The 18,820-nt window shown below is 37.2% G+C and overlaps 1 protein-coding gene across 1 annotated transcript; it reads right to left on the bottom strand.

The window, feature by feature from the left end:
- Window positions 1–237: 237 nt before the first annotated feature.
- LOC120299127 (NEDD4-binding protein 2-like 2) lies at window positions 238–9,604 on the bottom strand. Its single transcript, XM_039323600.1, has 6 exons — window positions 9,465–9,604; window positions 7,126–8,513; window positions 5,942–6,069; window positions 5,177–5,265; window positions 4,770–4,846; window positions 238–2,521 (listed from the first exon to the last, which is right to left on the bottom strand). The coding sequence occupies exons 2-6, from the start codon at window positions 8,511–8,513 to the stop codon at window positions 2,314–2,316; spliced, it is 1,890 nt and encodes a 629-aa protein (XP_039179534.1). The 5' UTR covers window positions 9,465–9,604; the 3' UTR covers window positions 238–2,313.
- Between the last annotated feature and the right edge of the window lie 9,216 nt (window positions 9,605–18,820).

The raw sequence follows: 18,820 nt of genomic DNA, 5'->3' as shown, positions 1-18,820 counted from the left end.
GGTTGCCTACCCCTGCCCTAGGTTTCTGTATATCATGATTAACAACATAATTATGCTGAGATGAACAAAGGCAATAGTCTCATATTACTAATGACAAATATGTATTATTAACTTACAAAATACCAATTAATAGTTATAAGCACACATTGTTAAATGCAAAATTTAATATATTAAACTTACTGAACTTAATTTTTATAAGAACCTCTTCTACTTAAAAAAAGGAAATTAAACAGTAAATTATCCAAAATATCTTTTAATTATTTCTATTTAGTAGTTTTTAACATGCATATTTTGCAATACATTAATGATTAGGACACACACAAATTAATAAATATCCAGAATTCAATCTGGATTTTGAGTCTCATTTGCATGATGCGTCAATCCTCTATGTGTTTATTTTTTAAAAGAAAAAGAAACACACGACACAGAAAACTATGTTTGTATAAACTTATAATAAATAATAAAAAAGTAAAAAAAGTAGAGTTGTAGAAAAAAAAGATACTCAAAACTGCACATCAGTAGATAATATTGCCAGATATTACCATGTAGTTAAAGAGATTTGGGGTTCTCGAATGTGACGGTTGAAAAAAAAAATCATTTAGCTATAGTATTAACTAATAAATATAATATTCCATCCACATTATGAGGTACCTTTCCTCAATCTGGGAGCCCTACAGATGTGTTGATTTCATTTCCCTTCCCAGCTAACATGGTCTTTGGTGAACATTTGGAAATTGAGGGTGAGGGTGACCTGAGGGTGAAGTTGTCATAAGAGTTCTGTAGGTGTAGAACAGACATGTCAAACTCACGTCGTGTGATGTTGTGCAACCTATTGGGATGGTTTTGCCATTGCCGGCAATGGAGTGGGCGTGGCTTCCGGATGACACGTCCAGCCCGTTGGCCAGCAGTTTGACACTCCTGGTGTAGAATGATCTACCTACCCTACATTTGAATTCACTGTTAAAAGAGCAAAGTATAATTCCATGTGGTGGAATGCTGAAGGTTTCACAAAAAATCATACAATATAAGTAAAGTTTTCTATACAATTCAGTAGATTCATAAACAACATGTCGGCCTAGACATGAGAGACGAAGTGAATGTTTCTATTAATAATCTGATTATCTAGAAATAGTATGGAAGCGTGTTTTTAAATTGTATTTCGGGGTGCTGCTTTAATAAATGTTTTTACTTTTTCAGATTTCATCACTGAGCTTGGCTATTAGGCACTGCATAAGTTTATTTTTTTAAAAAAATTTAGTCATGAAGGCCAAATTATTTCTACCAATAGTTCTTAATAACTTATAGGAACTTTACAGGGCATGCTACTCTTTAACTCTCAAAGATTCCCATGAAGAAATGGAGCCTGATGTAATACTCAATTTCACTGAGACCGGATTGCTGAAGCAGTAATATAAAACCATGCAAAAAGAGGCATCCAATTTATTATATGGCATTGGCATAAAGACCTTTCGTGAATTCTGCCACAAACCTATCATGAACTGGATATTGTATATATTATAATCCTAGCCAAATGTAATATGGTGTAAGTAATGTCAGTTTCACATTTTCAACATATTTGAATGTATTCATTCTTTTGTAAGGAAATTATGCACCCATATCAAAAGGCACATTTAACATACCATAATAATGTGGATTTAGAATTTGATAATTCTACGTGAAAACCGATTTGTAAGAATACAAACCGCATGCTGCATGCTGATATTCAAAGTCACAGATTTTAACTGCAGTTTTGCTACCACTTTTGCAACTTACAACTTGCAGATAAAATTCTGTACAGATCAGAAAATGGAAACATAAGAACTTCAGCTGAATGTCAATGTTTGATGAATAAGCTTCATAATTATATCTGTTATCAATAGATATGCAGAACTTGAGATGCTACTAAAAGCAGAAAAAAAAATAGTTCAAATATAATTCCTATATTAAAAGTTACCCTACTGTTATTTGTTTATTAAAAATTCATGATATTCTATTGAGAAAAAGAAACTGCTCAGCAGTTTGTGGTATAAGTAAAATGTTGCACTAAAAATCAGTGATTAATGTATCTGCATTATCGCAAGTTTCAGTAAAATCAAGATTAGTACAAATATAAAATGTGAAAGTATTTAACATTTTAATATTAAACATTTACATTTTTATAAATAATTCCAAGATATTTAATCTACATTAAACCTATTTTAGTCACAAAAGAAATTAACTGATTATTTAAAACAGATCAACAAGGAATTAAGTTTTTTCAATAGATTTAACTCTGTGTATATTGCAACCTAATATTGATAAAGAAAATTGACCTTAAATATATCCTTGTTTATGTGATACATTAAAAGTATTCCAAGAGACTAAACTGTCTCCCCACCTCTGTCTTCTTTGTAAATATGGTCTTTGTGAAGTTTTATGAAAAGGAAGCACTGAATTCATGACAATGGGTATTGAGATTTGATATTCATATCTTTCCAGCATTTGCACAATCTTCTCACGACTAACCCCATGTTTATTCCTCCTATAAAACAAACAAAAAAAATTAAACAGATAAAAATCTGATAATCTTGGAGTACCTATTAGAATGCCTTCAGTCTGTGTTCTTCAAAAAAGATTGCAAGGAAGTGGAAAAATAGCAATTGAGCAGTGATTTTTTAACATAAAAGATGTTCAAAAAAGTAGCATTTTGTCTGCCTCAAATATGAATTGTGAATGTTTTTCATATAAAACAAATGTATTAAAACCTCCCAATTTCCTATGTATTTATAAATATCCTAACAAATAGGCAGGTACCAACAAGGATTTTTTTTAAGTAGACAAAATGAAGAGATCAAGAGGGGCATAAATTAGTACTTTTTGTTGGAGGCTGCTGCTTCATAGTTTCTTGAACAGTTTGATTCTTTTCTTTCTTTTCTCCTTCCTTCCTTCCTTCCTCACTGATATATTTCTTCATTTCCTTTGTTTAACTGCTACCAAGTATCCTGGCACAGGGTACCACTGATATATTGGATTTATAGTACTTGAATAAACCTTTGGAGGAAATTACTGACAAGACCTGTATGTAGCCTGCAAGTCCTAGAGCAGGGGTAGGCAACCCAAAACACTTAAAGAGCCACTTGGACCCGTTTCCCACCAAAAACAAAACACTGGGAGCCGCAAAACCCTTTTGATATCTAAAATGAAGATAACACTGCATATATCCTTTTTTACTTTTATTATAGGTGTGTGTGTGTTTGTGTGTGTATGTATGTGTGTGTGTATATATGTATATGTATATATGTGTATATATATATACACACACACACACACACACATACACATACAGGTAAAAAAAGGATATATGCAGTGTTATCTTCATTTTAGATGTCAAAAGGGTCTCTCTCTCTCTCTCTCTCTCTGTCTCTCTCTCCCTTCCTCTCTATCTGCCCTTGGTCTGCCACTCCTCTTCCCCCCCCCCCTCTCTCTCTCTCTTCTCTCTCTCTCTCTCTCCCTCCCTCCCTCTCTCTCTCTTTCTCTCTCTCTCCCCCCCCTCCTATCTGCTGCTCACCTGGCAAGCTTCAAGCTGTTGTCCAACAAGCAACCTCGTCTCTTTTATGACTCATGGACTTCAACTCCCAGAATTCCTGAGTCAGCCTAGCTGGGCCAGCTAGCTCTCTCCTGCCCTTCCTGCTTCCTGCTTCCTGCAGAGATGCAGCAAAGGGAGGAGCTCCGCCCAGTAAGCTTTTCAGCTCCTCGGAGAATACTGTGAGTGCACTCTCTTTTACACATACACACAGACACACAAACACACACACACACACACACACACACACACACACACACACACACAGAAGTAGGGAAGTGCAATTGCCTCTCTCTGTCTCTGTCTCTCTCTGCAAAGGCAGAGGAGGCTGGGAGCCACAGGGGAAGGCTCAAAGAGCCGCATGCTCCGGAGCCGCAGGTTGCCGACCTGTATCCTAGAGAATTTGTGGATCAAGATAACTGAATAACAAAAAGAGATTGTGAATGAAACTCTGTAAGTGTAAAAGGAAACTGTAATTATAAGAGTGATTGTATACCAAGAAGTTGGGAGTTGTCTCTTAGAGACAACATAGACAAATTTTCTCTACCATGATCTGATCCTAAGTTTCAAAGATGCACCCATTATCATTGTAATCGAACTCATCCACCTTACTTAATTACAAGCATCAGAATAATTAAAAATTAATAAAATATCCAAGTGAAAACACAGTATGTGGTTCTATTTCACAAAGCTTAGAAAAGAAATTAGTCTTGGAGCAGGGACAAAGATAATTTTAAGTTTATACAAAAAACTTCAAAAGTTTCAAGTTGCATATTTAAGGACAATAATGGAAATGAGTGAAGTATTAGATCAGTGGTTCTCAACCTGTGGGTCGGGACCCCATTTGGGGTCCAACGACCATTTCACGGGGGTCGCCAAACAACGCAGTCTGTCATTTTTTCCCCCTTTTCCTTAGCTGTGCTACTCCCTTTTATTCTATTGGCTTTTGAAAGCCAATAGAATAGACTCTCTTGAATAGAGTCTAATTCTATTGGCTTTCAAAAGCCACTAGGAATTGTCCAGGCTGTCTCTGCCCTGCTGAGCCCACCAAAAGTCCCATTCTGCAAACGGTGCTGCACCAGTTGAGTAGTCCTCGACTTACGACCGGTTGGGGGGTCGTGGCATTAAAAAGGTTGAGAACCACTGTATTAGATGGAAGTCTCATACATTTTTTTTTCAAATGAGTGAAATATAATTTAAGTCTTACTTTTCTAGTTCTTCGGGATTAAACTTCCACCATGTATCTGGTTCATGGAATTCCACATGGTAGCCTTTTTCTAGAGCCTAAGCAAACAAGAACTACGGTTACAAAAGGAACATGAAATAATAGCTTTTCATGATCTTATCTGCAATCCTCTATATACTAACTTGGAAATAAGTTCTATTATGTATAATGGGATTTATTTTAAGAAGACATGTATAAGATTGTACTTCAATGTCAGCACATTTAACAGTAAAAGTTTTAAGTTTTATTGACATTTATATAGATCATAATAAGACATAGGTAACACATGATGAAATGTATGACAAAAAAGTTTAATACATTTACAGAAATTAGATTTATATATTAAGACAGAAAAGTGAATCTCCATTAAAAGTGGCTGCTTTATTTACCGCTTTTACATAAGGCTTCATTTCCCAGGCTTGTGTATTTGTGTTGTCTATAATAATTGGGGATCTTCCTAGATCCATTGCTTCTTTTGCTGCAATATAAAGAATTTAATTAAATAAATTGCACATAATATTTTGAAAACCTCCTAAGAGAATAAAAGTTGAAGAGGCCTATCATCTCTCTGTTCTTGTTTGAATATCTGTTCATTATGCACTGGCACAGAATGCTAGACTAGACTAGTCACTGGCTTAATTTAGCTCGTCTTAAGTTCTGAAGACTATAATTAGTATCACAAACATTTTCTAATTTCATAAGATCTAGCAAAATATTTTGATAGCCATTACATTTTCTGTATAATGTTATCATCTACATTGTCTCATTGTTCCCATTAATATCGAAAGATGCCCCAAATCTGCATTTATATATGAATGGTCAAGTGATTGTTCATATAGAAAATTATAGATCATGTTCAGAAAGTACAATCTGCAAGAAAAAGTAGTAAGTTTAACTTGGTTTGCCTTTACTCTTAACATCCTAGATTTGTCTGTACTTATAGAGAAGACAGGCACAAGGCAGTTTCCATTTACCAAAACTTCCCATAAAAGAGAAAAATAGTAAGGAACCATGCTAAAAATTCAAATTCCCTACTATTTATGGGGATATTATTGCATATACCAATGAATCTGTCACAAACTCTCATGGATTTATATTATCAATTTAAGTGCATATTTCACTGTAAATGTTTCCACATTAAAATATTTTCACACCTCGATTTTGATTCCACTCATGAGCAGCACCAAGCTGAGAAACATTATAGGTCCAACATCCATTGATCTGATGGAAGTAATCATCAGTACTGAATACAGTGCCATTACAAAGCTGACCGAGGAGAATGCTGTCAAAGGAATAAAAAGGAAGTCTATTACTACATAGCCAAATATTGCTTTTGAAAAACAGAAAACCTTATACTAAAATTTTAGTAAAACATTTCCAATACATTTTTGGTAGATACCTTAAGACTATGACAGTTCCCAAATCTAATTTTTACTACCTTTCCAATTTTTTTTTCCTGAAAAATAAGCCATTCATAAATGATATTTCACAAGGAGAATCTATTCACTCCCATATCAGATAACTTAATTGATTATATATTTATGCTGTCTTATCTATCTTTCGGGTTTATGTAATGGAAAAAAGCTATAATACTAATAATTATTTTCTACTGTTGCTAAACTAACAGGTATCATTTATGTTGATTTTAAGAGCAAAATTACTTTAAAATGTACCAATCAGCATTATTCAGAAGGATCCTTTTATCCACTTTTTTTTTTTAATTTAGGCTGCATAAAGATAACCAATAAACAGCCAATGTACATACATTAATAGTTTAAATTCAGGTAAATACATGTCTCATGCAGAATAAGCTAAAATACTGTGATATTAAAAATTATTAATATAAACATTTCTAACAAGCCCTCAAAAATGGTCTTATTTCTAAAACACGTTTAGAAACCAACTTGCTCAGTTACTTGTATTTAAGCCAAAATGCTTTGACCTGTTTCCCTCAACATACCATTAAAAGAATGTATACTAATTACATTAAAATATAAATATTTATAGCTATCTCAATTCAAATTATTCCCAAATTTCACAGAATATTCTAGTTAATGAAAGAAATAATCATTAAAATTAGTCTAATCATAAGAAATCATGATTTACAGATAAGATTCAGAAACACCTTTTGTGGAATCCAGTCATTGTATGTCCAAAGGCCCATTTTCTTAGCTAGAAGTTAAAAGTTATGTAAACCTAATACTAACACCAAAGATCTGGAGATAGAGGGAATATGTAGATGGGGAAGAGATTAATAGGAAGCAGCATTATAGAAAAGGAATTATATCATATAAATTACTTGTATTTTATTCTTAAAATAAATTCATGTTTCACTTACTGAGATAAGGTTGTCTTTCCGGAGCCTGGAAGTCCTCTTAATATTAAAAGTCGCTTTTTAAACACATATTTGTCCTGAGAATGCTGTTGGGGAACATTGTTTGAGTCCTCAAAATTGGGAGCTTTAGTGTTTTTCCAATTTGCTTGAGTTTCACAGAAACCATTAAACATATATCCATCAGGTACATTACATTCATTTCTGATTGTATGCATACTATGAATATTGGAGTGATTACTGTATGGATTACTTTGATCAAAGTCTGAACTGTTCATGTTAATTTTTTTAAATTCTGTATTTGAAGAATTGAAACCATCTGAACAAAGTGATGAAGAATTAGAGTCATGAAAATTAAAGTGAGCAGTAAATTGATGTGGTGGGTTGTAAGGTATTACAAATGGATGGGTCTGTGGCCCACTATGCCTAAACTGAGGTACAAAATCATTCCAGAATCTAGAACCTTGTTTATTACACGGTTGTTTGGTTTCCCATGCATTTCTTCCATGTTCACTTTGTTCCATGCCAATTCTGTGACCAGTTGTATCATTACAAATGTATTGGTCTTTGCCAGTTTTATAACCATTTGATTCATTATAAAAACAATGTCCCTCATTACTCTTAAGTAATGTCTTATGAGATAATTCTTGAGACTTTAAATAAATGACTTGATTTGATTTACTACAGTCCAGAGGTGGATGAGGTGGATTTGCTTCTGTCCCCTGTAAATGTGTATCCAGACAACTTTCATTACTTTCAAGCTGATCAATTTCCCTGTAGAACTGTGACAATTCATCTTCTATTTTTGGCATATCACAGAAGATAGCTTGCACTATTTCTTTCTGAGAATTTCTACTAGTAAAAGTATTTGATCTCTTCGAGCAGTTGTTTTCAATACACTTTTGCTTTTGTTTATGTTCATAATTACTTTCATTTTTATAAATGGGCCCAATAAATTCTTTGCTTGTGCTGTACAATTCCATCTCCCCTTTATTCTTATGTTCATTAATGAAATTGTTATCTCCATTATGAGTTACATTGCTGTTGTCAGTAACAAAAGAATAATCATTTCCTTTAATTTCAGTTTTGTTTATTAAACTTGAACATTCTGTGGAACTTGGTGTTTGACCAGAAGGTACTTGGTTAAATGAGTTTAACACTTCTTCCTTTCTCTCTCTCTCTTTTTCCTCCTCTTCTTCATCATCGTCAGATAGCGACAATGGAATAAAGCCAGAATGGGTTTTTTTAATATGTATTTCCTCATGAAGTGTTTGTAATCCATCATAGGATTTACCATAAGGCTCTTCTGTAGATTTCATCCTTTTAGAAGAGGGCTCGGCTACTGAGATATCCAGATTTTCAAAGTATCTTGGCTTACACACAGCATGAATCATCTTGAAAACAATAAAATATATTTAAAGTATTATATCAAATATGTTTCATGTTTTTACCACATATTACTCATGCAATGATTGAAGCTAAGCATGCTGAACTGAGGATATACCCACTGAAACCAACCTATTTTTTCTAATATGCTTTCTAAATAATAAAATGTTATGGTAAAATTAGTGAGAGATTGTGAAAAGGAGCCTAAGGGTAAAACATTCTTCAGTTTACAAAATGTTTTTGGCATCAAGGTATTTTTATATTTCAGTGACAGCATACACTATTACACATTTACTACCTATTTTAAGTTTCACTTGCTTTGGAAAAAACAAAACTGTGAATAAATTGAGGTCAAACAACAACAAAATGGTTCAAGCTTATTTTGATAACACACAACAGCAATCTTCAAAATAAAGTAAGCCCTTGCCACTTCAGATTTAAGATCCCAAGTCATATCACTTTAGCCTTGCCCTTTTCTTAAAGGTCCCATGTGCTACCTAAGACTCATGATCCGGATTTTGGGATGGCAGCCCCCACAAAGGCTCTGCCCATATGATAGCAGTGGGCATGCTATCTATGCTTCCCCTTGTTTTTATGCATCAAGTGCCCCAACATCATTGGGCATGTCAACCTGCATCTCAACAGCCTTATTCAACGAGTGACAACTCAGATAGAAAAGCAGAGCCCCTCTGTAGGGCTTGCATCCACTTTCTCCCATAGATTCTGGACTACAAGTTTCATCACCCACGGCAAAGCGAATGAGAGCAATGAGAGCTGTAGTCCAAGAGGACCAGACAGGCCAAGGCCGGCGGATTTATTCTCCGTAAACACACGTCACACAGAAAACAGCATCTGCCCACTCGTTCGCCCTCAAGTTGCGCAATTCAGAGGCTTCCTCAGCACTACTACTTCGCATCGCTCTCCCAAAAGAAACTTTCTACCCGCATCTGTAGACTAACCTCAAAACAAGTCGGCTACTCGCTCGCCAAGCATTCCGGAGCTCAAGCAGGGACGGCCACGCTCCACGACTAAAACAAATCCTAACCCAATACAACTTCTAACCGCTTCCTTCCAAAATGGTGGTTTCCTTAGCTTCGCGCATGCGTTTTTGTAGTTCTCACGATCTACACAAGGACAAAATACATTTCCCGACATTCCTAGAGCGTTAGTATGACATCATAGAAGAAGAAAAGCGAAGAGCGGATCCTGTGGGAGTGCGGTTCATGAAAATGCTAAAAAGCTATTGTAGTGGGGCAAATTTATTAAAATAAGTGAAACAATAAAAGAATTTCTCGAATTTTATCGTACCGTGTAGCAGGTATAACGGCCATAAGTTCGAAAGATCTTTAAAATAAATCTGATTGCTATCCAGGACGTAGTAAATAAAGCCGTTCCCGGAGAGTCCGTCGCATATGTTACCATACTACCTAGTAGTGCTACCTACCATTTATTGCTTACAAAAATTCGGATGGTAACTAATTGGCAGCAACGAGGCACAAAGCTCCATTACAAACGGCTTAATTCCCAAGCAGCTTCCTAACCCACTTTAGAAGGTTCCACATAGGCAGGAGGTCACATAGAAGTAAATGCTATAGAACTCAATGAACTTATTCCTAATAGGGTGCTCTATACCAGGGCTTTTCAACCTTTTCACCCATTGTACCACTTTTAGGATATGGCAACATCCGAGTACCACCAGTCGCCTAGCAAGGTGTCAAAAATTTGATGACCCCTCCCCCCCAAAAAGGAAAAAAGTGATAAAGTACAGGTAGTCCTTGACTAACAACAGTTCGCTTAAAGACTGTTCGAAGTTACAATAGCACTGAAAAAAGTGCCCCCCAAGCTACAGCCGAGCAAGACACCTGCCCGCCTGCCCGGCTGCACTCTGCCTTCTGTCCGAGGTTTTCATTGTTGTGAGCATTTCTGTTGGGGATTGGCAGCGGGGTTGGAGTGGGAGGTGTTTGGTTTTTATTCCCCCCCCCGTCTGCTGGGTGATTGCAGCAGGTTTTGGTCACTTCACATGACCCTGGGACACTGTGACCGTCATAAATATGAATCAGTTGCCAAGCATTTGAATGTAAATCACAAGACCCTGGAGATGCTGCAACATTCCAGCTGATTGGCGCTTCTTCTGGGCTCAGCAGAAGCGCCAGAATCAGTGCTGCTTTCCAGCTGGAGCCTGGCGCTGATCCTGGCGCTTCCGCTGAGCCCTGACAGTCCCGAAGAAGTGCCAATCAGCTGGAAAGCGGTATTGATCATGGTGCTTCCGCTGAGCCCTCACAGCCCTGCAGCTCCAGCTGTCTCTCGTTCAGGCTTGTGTGGTGCTGCCACCGGTTCAGCTCATTCCCCTCCCCCGCTACCACTTTTCTAGGATGGTCGCATACCACCTGCCAGGTGCCAATGTACCACAGGTGGTACCCGTACCACTGGTTGAAAAGCCCTGCTCTATACAGTATGGGGCGTTCGCTGTGTCCCATGTGAATTCGTTTATTTTACACATTTGTTACTGTGTTTCTAAATGTGCCGTTGTTATTTCTACTCCAGCCTTTTTACCTACAATTCCTTCCATATGCAGCAAGTAGAAATTCTTTTTCCATTGTTGCATTTCCACAATAGGCATAATTGAAAGCTGTCTTGTGCTTGAAAAATAAGCAGTCTTTTAATTTATTACATATACATTCAAATATACATTATCCAGTGACTCCATTGTTTAAATTAATTGCTGTGGTAAGACAGCCCCCCTGAAAATAAAAACCTTGCTGTTATATCAAAAAATAACTTCTAGAGTACTGTATTCAAATTTCCTCTGTTGGAAGTGACATGCAATTCAATCGGTATACTGAAAATTTATATATAATTACTCAGTATAATAATTCTAAACATTGTTGAAATGATTAGAAAGGAAACTTATCATATTCTATAAGTTGTGATCATTTTGGTTATGAAGGATATTTACTTTCCTTTTAGGATCATCTCTATTTGCTGCAATGAAATCAATCAAATACCGCAGACTAAGGACTGGACTATCCTACAAGACAAATATTTTCACCATATCTATAATTTATATAGCACATATACTAAGAGGATTTGAAAAAAAATAGCAACTGGAATCAAAATTGGCAGTCAAATGTAAGCTACTCTTTACTTTGTTAGCTACAAGTTTTAAAAAATGTAAAAAGCCCTTCATGACATGGGACTGGGTTATCTGAGGGATAGTTTCTGCCCTATTTTATATACCGGTAGTCATCCCATCAGACACAGGAGATGCAGGCTATGGGCCTTCTCCATTGCAGAGTGCCCTCTGGTGGGGCCCAGCCTTTTCTGTTTATATCTTCCTTTTGAAGCATCATTTCCCCAGAGATGAGAGTACCCCCAGCCCTGCTGGCCTTTTATAAGACTTTAATGATGTGGCTGTGTCATTGGGTATAGGGATCAAAATGTTGGCCAGAGTCTATGAGATAGTTATGTTGGTGTTGGATTTTGGATGTTTGTTTATACTTTCATTTTGGCTGCTGACTATGTATTTACAATATTTCTCACCAATGGTGATTGGGACTGGAAGCTTCAGGGCTAAACAATATGGTCGTAAGGTGTGGTAACACGATTGTACCAATTTACGATGGCAGTAGTTGCAATCTTTGTTATATTTATATAAATATAAATAATTGTAGCTTGGGTAGGGTGAGCTGAAGAAGCAGTATGGGGAGATGCCCAGGGGAGGAGTCAGGAGAGGGCAGGGAGGAGTTGCGTCTGCTAAGGCCTAGTTTGGAGAAGATAAGCCTGGGAGAGTAGACAATAGGGGAGAATGGGAGAGGCTTGTAGGAGGTAAGCCTGAGGGAGAAGGGAATAGGATAGGAGAGGCTGCTGTGGGGCAAGCCTGAGGGAGAGAAGGGGATAAGATATGAGAGGCTTCTATGGGGCAAGCCTGAGGGAGAGAAAGGGATATAGAATATGGGAGGCTTCTGTGGGGGAAGCCTGAGGGAGCGAAGGGGATAGGAGAGGAGAGGCTTCTGTGGGGCAAGCCTGAGAGAGAAAAGGGGATAAGATATGAGAGGCTTCTATGGGGCATGCCTGAGGGAGAGAAAGGGATATAGAATATGGGAGGCTTCTGTGGGGCAAGCCTGAGGGAGCGAAGGGGATAGGAGAGGAGAGGCTTCTGTGGGGCAAGCCTGAGAGAGAAAAGAGGATAGGATAGGAGAAGCTTCTGTGGGGCAAACCTGAGAGAGAGAAGAGGATAGGATAGGAGAGGCTTCTGTGGGGCAAGCTTGAGGGAGAGAAGGGGATAGGAGAGGCTTCTGTGGGGCAAACCTGAGAGAGAGAGAGAGAGAGAGAGAGAGAGAGAGAGAGAGAGAGAGAGAGAGAAAAGAAGAAGAAGAAGAAGAAGAAGAAGAGATGACCAGCCACCTGAACACTTTCCCTGCACATGACCTGCCTGCTAAGAGAGACTGACCATCACATCATCACATGACCTGTCTGCCGAGAGAGACTGAACACCAGCCCATCACGTGTTCCAGCCAAGCAGAAGTGCCTAAGTCAGGGACCACTGTGGACCGGCAGGCAGCCCAAGAGGGCCAGGAGAACCTGGACTCCAGCGGCCCTTTCAGGGGTAGCATTACATAATCATTTAGAATCTAATTAAAACAAGTCCCAAATAAATTAATTGGGAAAATATGCTTTGTATCGTTCTTGTATTGTATTGTATTGTTTTATATCATAAGAACATACAGGAATTTCTCACTTATTGACCACTTGTTCAACAACCATTTGAAATTGTGACGGTGCTAAACAAGTAGTACTTATACCAGCCCTTGACATTCTGGACGTTACACCACCTCTGTTGATCATGATTCAGGCACTTGGCAACTGGCTTGCACTTATGATGGTTGCAGCATCCCATTGCCATTTGCAACATTCCCTGTAAGTCAAGGACTACCTGTAACATAAATTTATCATAGGCCAAAAGCCTCCCTAGTCTAGCATGTATTCAGCAAATTCACAAGCAGTGTGATGGTGAACAGTCTTCTACTGTTGCTCACTAATGGTTCATGGAGGTTGAATTTGCTTTTTCCTTTAATTATGTTTAGAATCAAAATATACATGGATATGCATGGGAAGGGGGAAACGACAATATATGTAAGATGATATCATGAAAAATACCATGTAAAATGTTGGGATGTAAATAATGATGACATTTGCATATTATTATTATTATTATGGAATTATTGAAGTTTGCTGTACATTCCCTTGCCCAAATCAATCAATTTTTAATTTCATAGGATTGTCTAAAACAGAGGTCCCCAACCTTTTGGGCACCAGGGACCGGTTCCATGGAGAGAGGTTTTTCCGTGGACCGGAGGGAGCATGGTTTTGTGTGCAGCCTGCATCCCACAGATGGGGCTTTGCTTGTTTGTGCAGACCGATTGCTGGCATGCCGCGGCCTGGTACCAGTCCACGGACTGGAGGTTAGGGACCCCGATCCAGAATTCTAACACTGCAAGAGATGGACACCAAGTTCATCAATAATCTCTTGCCAGTCATTTATTTGTAGACATTTCAGTCTTTAGATAAGCTCTCCCATGTAACTGTATGAGAATTTAGTTCTCTTATTAGTAAAAATCAAAATATTATTTCAGTGGCACCATTTTATTCAATTATTAGCCAGATGTTACTAATCTGCAATAGGGCTATAAATATTCTTTCAAATAAGGGCTTTGGAACTATAGGAAAAAATATGAAGCATGTCCTTTTCCAAACTGGTGGCTGCTTCAGCAGCTGCTCCTGGCTATTTCCACACATACAGTAGGTACAAGCACTGTCATTCTGCTTCACTGGGAAAATGTAGGATTTAAACCAATAGGCCAGTATGTGACTGAATTCTCAGCTCTAAAATAGAAAGGCCTAATATAATATAAAAACAAGAGAAAGACTATGGAGACACTTCTTTTACAGCAGAAATTAATTTCTTTTCAAAATATCAAAACCTAAAGTAGAATGGTTGCTGATAATCAGGCACGGTCTCCTATAGAGTAACATTCTTATCCAATTCAAAAAGCTTTAATTAGTGACTTCCTTTAATTAGGAGGACTAAACTGTACTAGTGAAATTTGATTTATTTTCATTTCTTAGAGGTTAATTTTTCACAGAACAGGATGAATGCCTGTTTGCTAAGTACGGAAGGAAAGGCATATTGTAAATAGTATCACAACTACTATACAGAAACATTCACTGAATGTCATATTATTCCACTGATGCCCATTGCTTTCTCATTTTTATACCAGTTCTTTTAATAATCTTTTAATGTCATTACAGTAGCTTTCTCCAACTTGGTATCCTCCAAATGTGCTGGGTCTGTAATTCCATGAATCCCCATGAATTACAGTTCTATCATCTGTAAAAGGTGGCACTTTCAGAAGGGAATATCAGCCCCTCATTATTTTGTGTACATTTATTGCGGAATGTGCCATTAAACTCAATATATTTTATTTGGATTTAACTCACTTGGAAACAAACAACATTATTTTCAGGCATTAAAAACAACAAGTGCTCTTGTAAGATGTCCTAAATCAAACTATAGTACTTTATGCATATCATCTTTCTTGGGAGCAAACATCCCCAAACTAAAGGCTTTTTGCTCCCAAGAAAATAAATTAACGTTTAGGGTGTAAATTAGAATGAAATGGCAAGATGCTTGCAATCATAAAGAATTACATTACAAATATATATGTAGAATAAAACGTACAATAAAGTTAGATATCCTCATCCTAAAGAAATGCAATAATACAATTTGTCTAGCAGAAGATATATCCAAATCAGATTTATGCAATTACTTAAAATATGCATTCAACTTAATTTGGATTTTATAAATTCCACATATTTTTGGCATGGAATGTTTTCCAGGTTACATGTTGGTCTTACCAATATATACAATTAAAGAGTTTAAATAAACAAGGAACATGTAGGACCTATATGAGTTACTCACTTGTGAAGCTTAGAAAACTCACTGACCAAAATTTCAGAACAGAAATTGGTAAAATACATTTTCACAAATTGTTATATAAAAATATTGGAGGTCAAGCTTTTCCCAAATAAGTAACTTTATCAAAAATGTGAGACATGTAGTTTTAGATGGATATAAGCAATTTATTTTTACTTTGATCCAAAATGTTTTTAAAAGATAGCAAACTATCATCATATATACTAAGCCATTTTGAAATATGAACTGTATGGTATTAAACATAATAGTTCTTTAATTTCAAAGTACACATTTCCCTATTTTTATTATGTCTTTTCCTCATTTATCATTTTTTTTAAAGCTTAGTGTGTAGGATTTTTTTATATATATATAACTGAATTCTTCCCAGTCTGACCCTCTGCAGATTTAAACATGACTACATACATTGAATTCTCATTTCCATCATGCCTGTTTGCCTGGAGAAGTGTGCCTAGAGTAAGGCACTTATAAATTGAAGGTTTCTAGTACTACCAATGTAAAAATCTTGTACAATCATGAAATACTTTTTTTCTGATTAAAAATAATGAACATCTGAGTATGTGATGCTGCAACTATTGTAAACATGAGCCAGTTACCAAATGCTCCAATTGCAATTTCATGACCGCAGAGCTGCTGGGATGGCCAGAACTTTGAGGACTGATAGTCCTTGTTCAGTGCTGCCATAAAATTGTTGAAAGAAAAATCTTCATCTATGTCCAGTCCAAGCCAGGAATAAACTAAATGGAATGAACAAAATGGAGACTGCTTTAGAAAGAAGGTTGTAGTTTATTGAAGAGCAGAGCCAGACAGAAATGTGGCTCTGGGAAAGCTGACCACATGTGGCTGGGAGTGGTGTGTTTTTATACCTTCTTGAGCTTTTGTGTTTGAGGTTCCCCCCCCCCAGTTCCTGTGGCATGAATTTTGACCTGAGCTTTTGAGTACGTCCTTTTGTATTTTGAAGGTAGTGGGTTAATCCTATTATGTCCTAAAGGTCATGTCTTGAGTTTGGGTGGGGTATGTAGATTTTAGGGGTCTTTTGTCTTTCTAATCTCATCAGTTTCTAGCTTCCTGGCTCCAACCTTTCTGAATAGGATTATCAAATCTGCATTTCTACAGACCTGGCCTCTGCCTGGGGAAGAGGGGCTGGGGCTGGTTTCTGTCTTTTAAGATTTTCTTTCCCCATTACTGTATTCCTTTGGGAAATATAATATTCTTCTTTTTAATATCCCCCAAAATATTTCTTTGGGGGGGTGCTGTCCTCCTACATCGAATATTTGCTAAATGGGTGGCCACTAAATGAGTCTACCTGTACTCTGATACACTTGTTAGGACTGACCAGTGCTTCAGATTCAGTATTTCAAATGCAAATATGAGAACAGTTAGTTCAGAGTTATGAGATTGGGACCAGAATTGTCATCAAAGGTCAACCTAGCCGGATCCAATATTTTTAGTGTTTTTATGGCAGTCATTAAAGGAATCACATGGTTGTTAACCAAATCAGTTCCCTTGAATGGGCATTTAGTCAAAACGCCGTGAATATCAGTCATGTGATCTGGATACTACAACAAAAATAGAAGATGGTTGCCAAGTATCCACAATGCTAGCATATGACGGGGGGGGGAGCACAACATTTTACAATGGCTAGACGTGCTTTATGGCCCATAAGGCACTTTCTGAGGCCATTGTAACTTTGAACAGTTGTTAAACAACTGTTTATAAATCAAGGACTACCAGCAACCACCCTGAGGCCAATCTCTTAAAAGCAGTGGCCTCTTTTTCCAGATTTGGTAATTGCAACTTTAATATGTTGCCAACAGGTGTGATATTTCTTCTTGAGCATGCTCGAAAGCAGCTTGGGTATGTCAAATCTGAAGTGCTGCACAGTTCTTGTAATCATACCTGTATGAGAACAAAAAGTTTCTCTCCTGTCATTAATTTCTGAGAAGTAAATTGAAGTAGTTGAGCTTGTTTATGGGATATCCAGGCAAACTCATGATGCACAATTAGCCTAACCTAGCATCCTTCTTTTTATATATTTCTGTTACCTGTTTTCACCCTAATCACTACATATTCTAGCTAGAAATTTATCATACATACCTATAGTGTAGGTAATAATAGAACAGTGATGGCGAACCTTTTAGAGACCGAGTGCCCAAACTGCAACCCCAAACCCACTTATGCATTGTCGGGTGCCGGGTTGGTGTGGCCCATTGGCTGGGTGTGGCACATTGGATGGGCGTGGCTGCAGTGGTAATGGCAGACTGGGTGGGACTAAAAAGTTAGATTAATCAATTCCAACTTTGCAAGATCTTTTTTTTTCCCGTGAGAAGTTGAAATTGACTCATTGAACCCCCCTTTTTGTTTTGCACACGGCATCAGAGACCTAAAGCAAAAAGGTTTTATAAAACCCAGCTGAAGGCCTAGGACTGGGGCGATGGCACGCGTGCCCACAGAGAGGGCTCTGAGTGCCGCCTCTGGCACCCATGCCATAGGTTCGCCACCATTGTAATAGAATGTCACAAGCCTGCACTTATTTCCCTAGTCTTTTATAAGACAAACTATCAAGAACTCAAGTTACTCTTCTCCTTTAGGTTGGCCTGTACTCTCAAGTTTTGTCAGTATACCGGGTACACTTATACTTTTTGAGCTCTAGTGATGTTTAAAATGTTCTATTATAAAACATTCCAGAAACCTTACACAAGCCATTCTGACATCAATTTCCAGAACACTAAAAATTGGCTATGAATTAACATTGTGTACATGTCAATTGGGCTTTTGCCATGTTTGCAGATATTTGATATTGGTTGCTGGCATCCCAAGATGACTGAGATGCTGGGTTTTGTATAGTTTTAGTAGTTCTGGATTTTATTGTTTTTGTGAACTACTGAGAGTTGTGTTTTTAGATGTGCAGCCATACAAGTATTTTAAATAAATACCCTCTATCTAATCTTTTTCCAAGTCACATGTGGTCTTTAAGCACTTGCTGTGATCGATGTATGGTGTTTTTTAAGAAACCTCTGTGATAGACTAATGTTGCTGTTTGATAAAGGTATTGGAAGCTGTTCCTAATAAAGGTATTTTTTGCAATTGACTGAATGTGATTTTATCAATGCAGATGGTATTCAAGTGGCGCTCCAGATGTTTTGGGATTGCACCCAAGGCTCCTGTTACTATTGGTACCACCTTCCACTTGTATTTGCAGGTTGTTGTCATTATTAAATTTATATGCCTCCCAATTATCAACAACTCTGCATGGTTTACAAATATTTCATTTATAATAAATTTAATTGAAATTAATTTAAACATAGTTACTGTGATTATTCA

The sequence above is a fragment of the Crotalus tigris genome, unplaced genomic scaffold (genome assembly GCF_016545835.1).
Source record: "Crotalus tigris isolate CLP2741 ecotype Arizona unplaced genomic scaffold, ASM1654583v1 scf7180000024280.1573445, whole genome shotgun sequence".
NCBI classification, from domain to species: domain Eukaryota; kingdom Metazoa; phylum Chordata; class Lepidosauria; order Squamata; family Viperidae; genus Crotalus; species Crotalus tigris.
Note: the sequence above shows the minus strand (reverse complement) of the source record. Positions and strands in the feature narration are given on the sequence as shown.

What these genes read in the sequence shown, in the direction of transcription:
- LOC120299127 (XM_039323600.1), bottom strand. Translation starts at nt 8,513, where the DNA reads ATGATTCATGCTGTGTGTAAGCCAAGATACTTTGAAAATCTGGATATC. An exon ending in GGAAAGACAACCTTATCTCA is followed by an intron (nt 6,070 to 7,125) that starts GTAAGTGAAACA and finishes TTCCTTTGACAG; the next exon opens with CATTCTCCTCGGTCAGCTTT. An exon ending in AATCCCGAAGAACTAGAAAA is followed by an intron (nt 2,522 to 4,769) that starts GTAAGACTTAAA and finishes TTTGTTTTATAG; the next exon opens with GAGGAATAAACATGGGGTTA.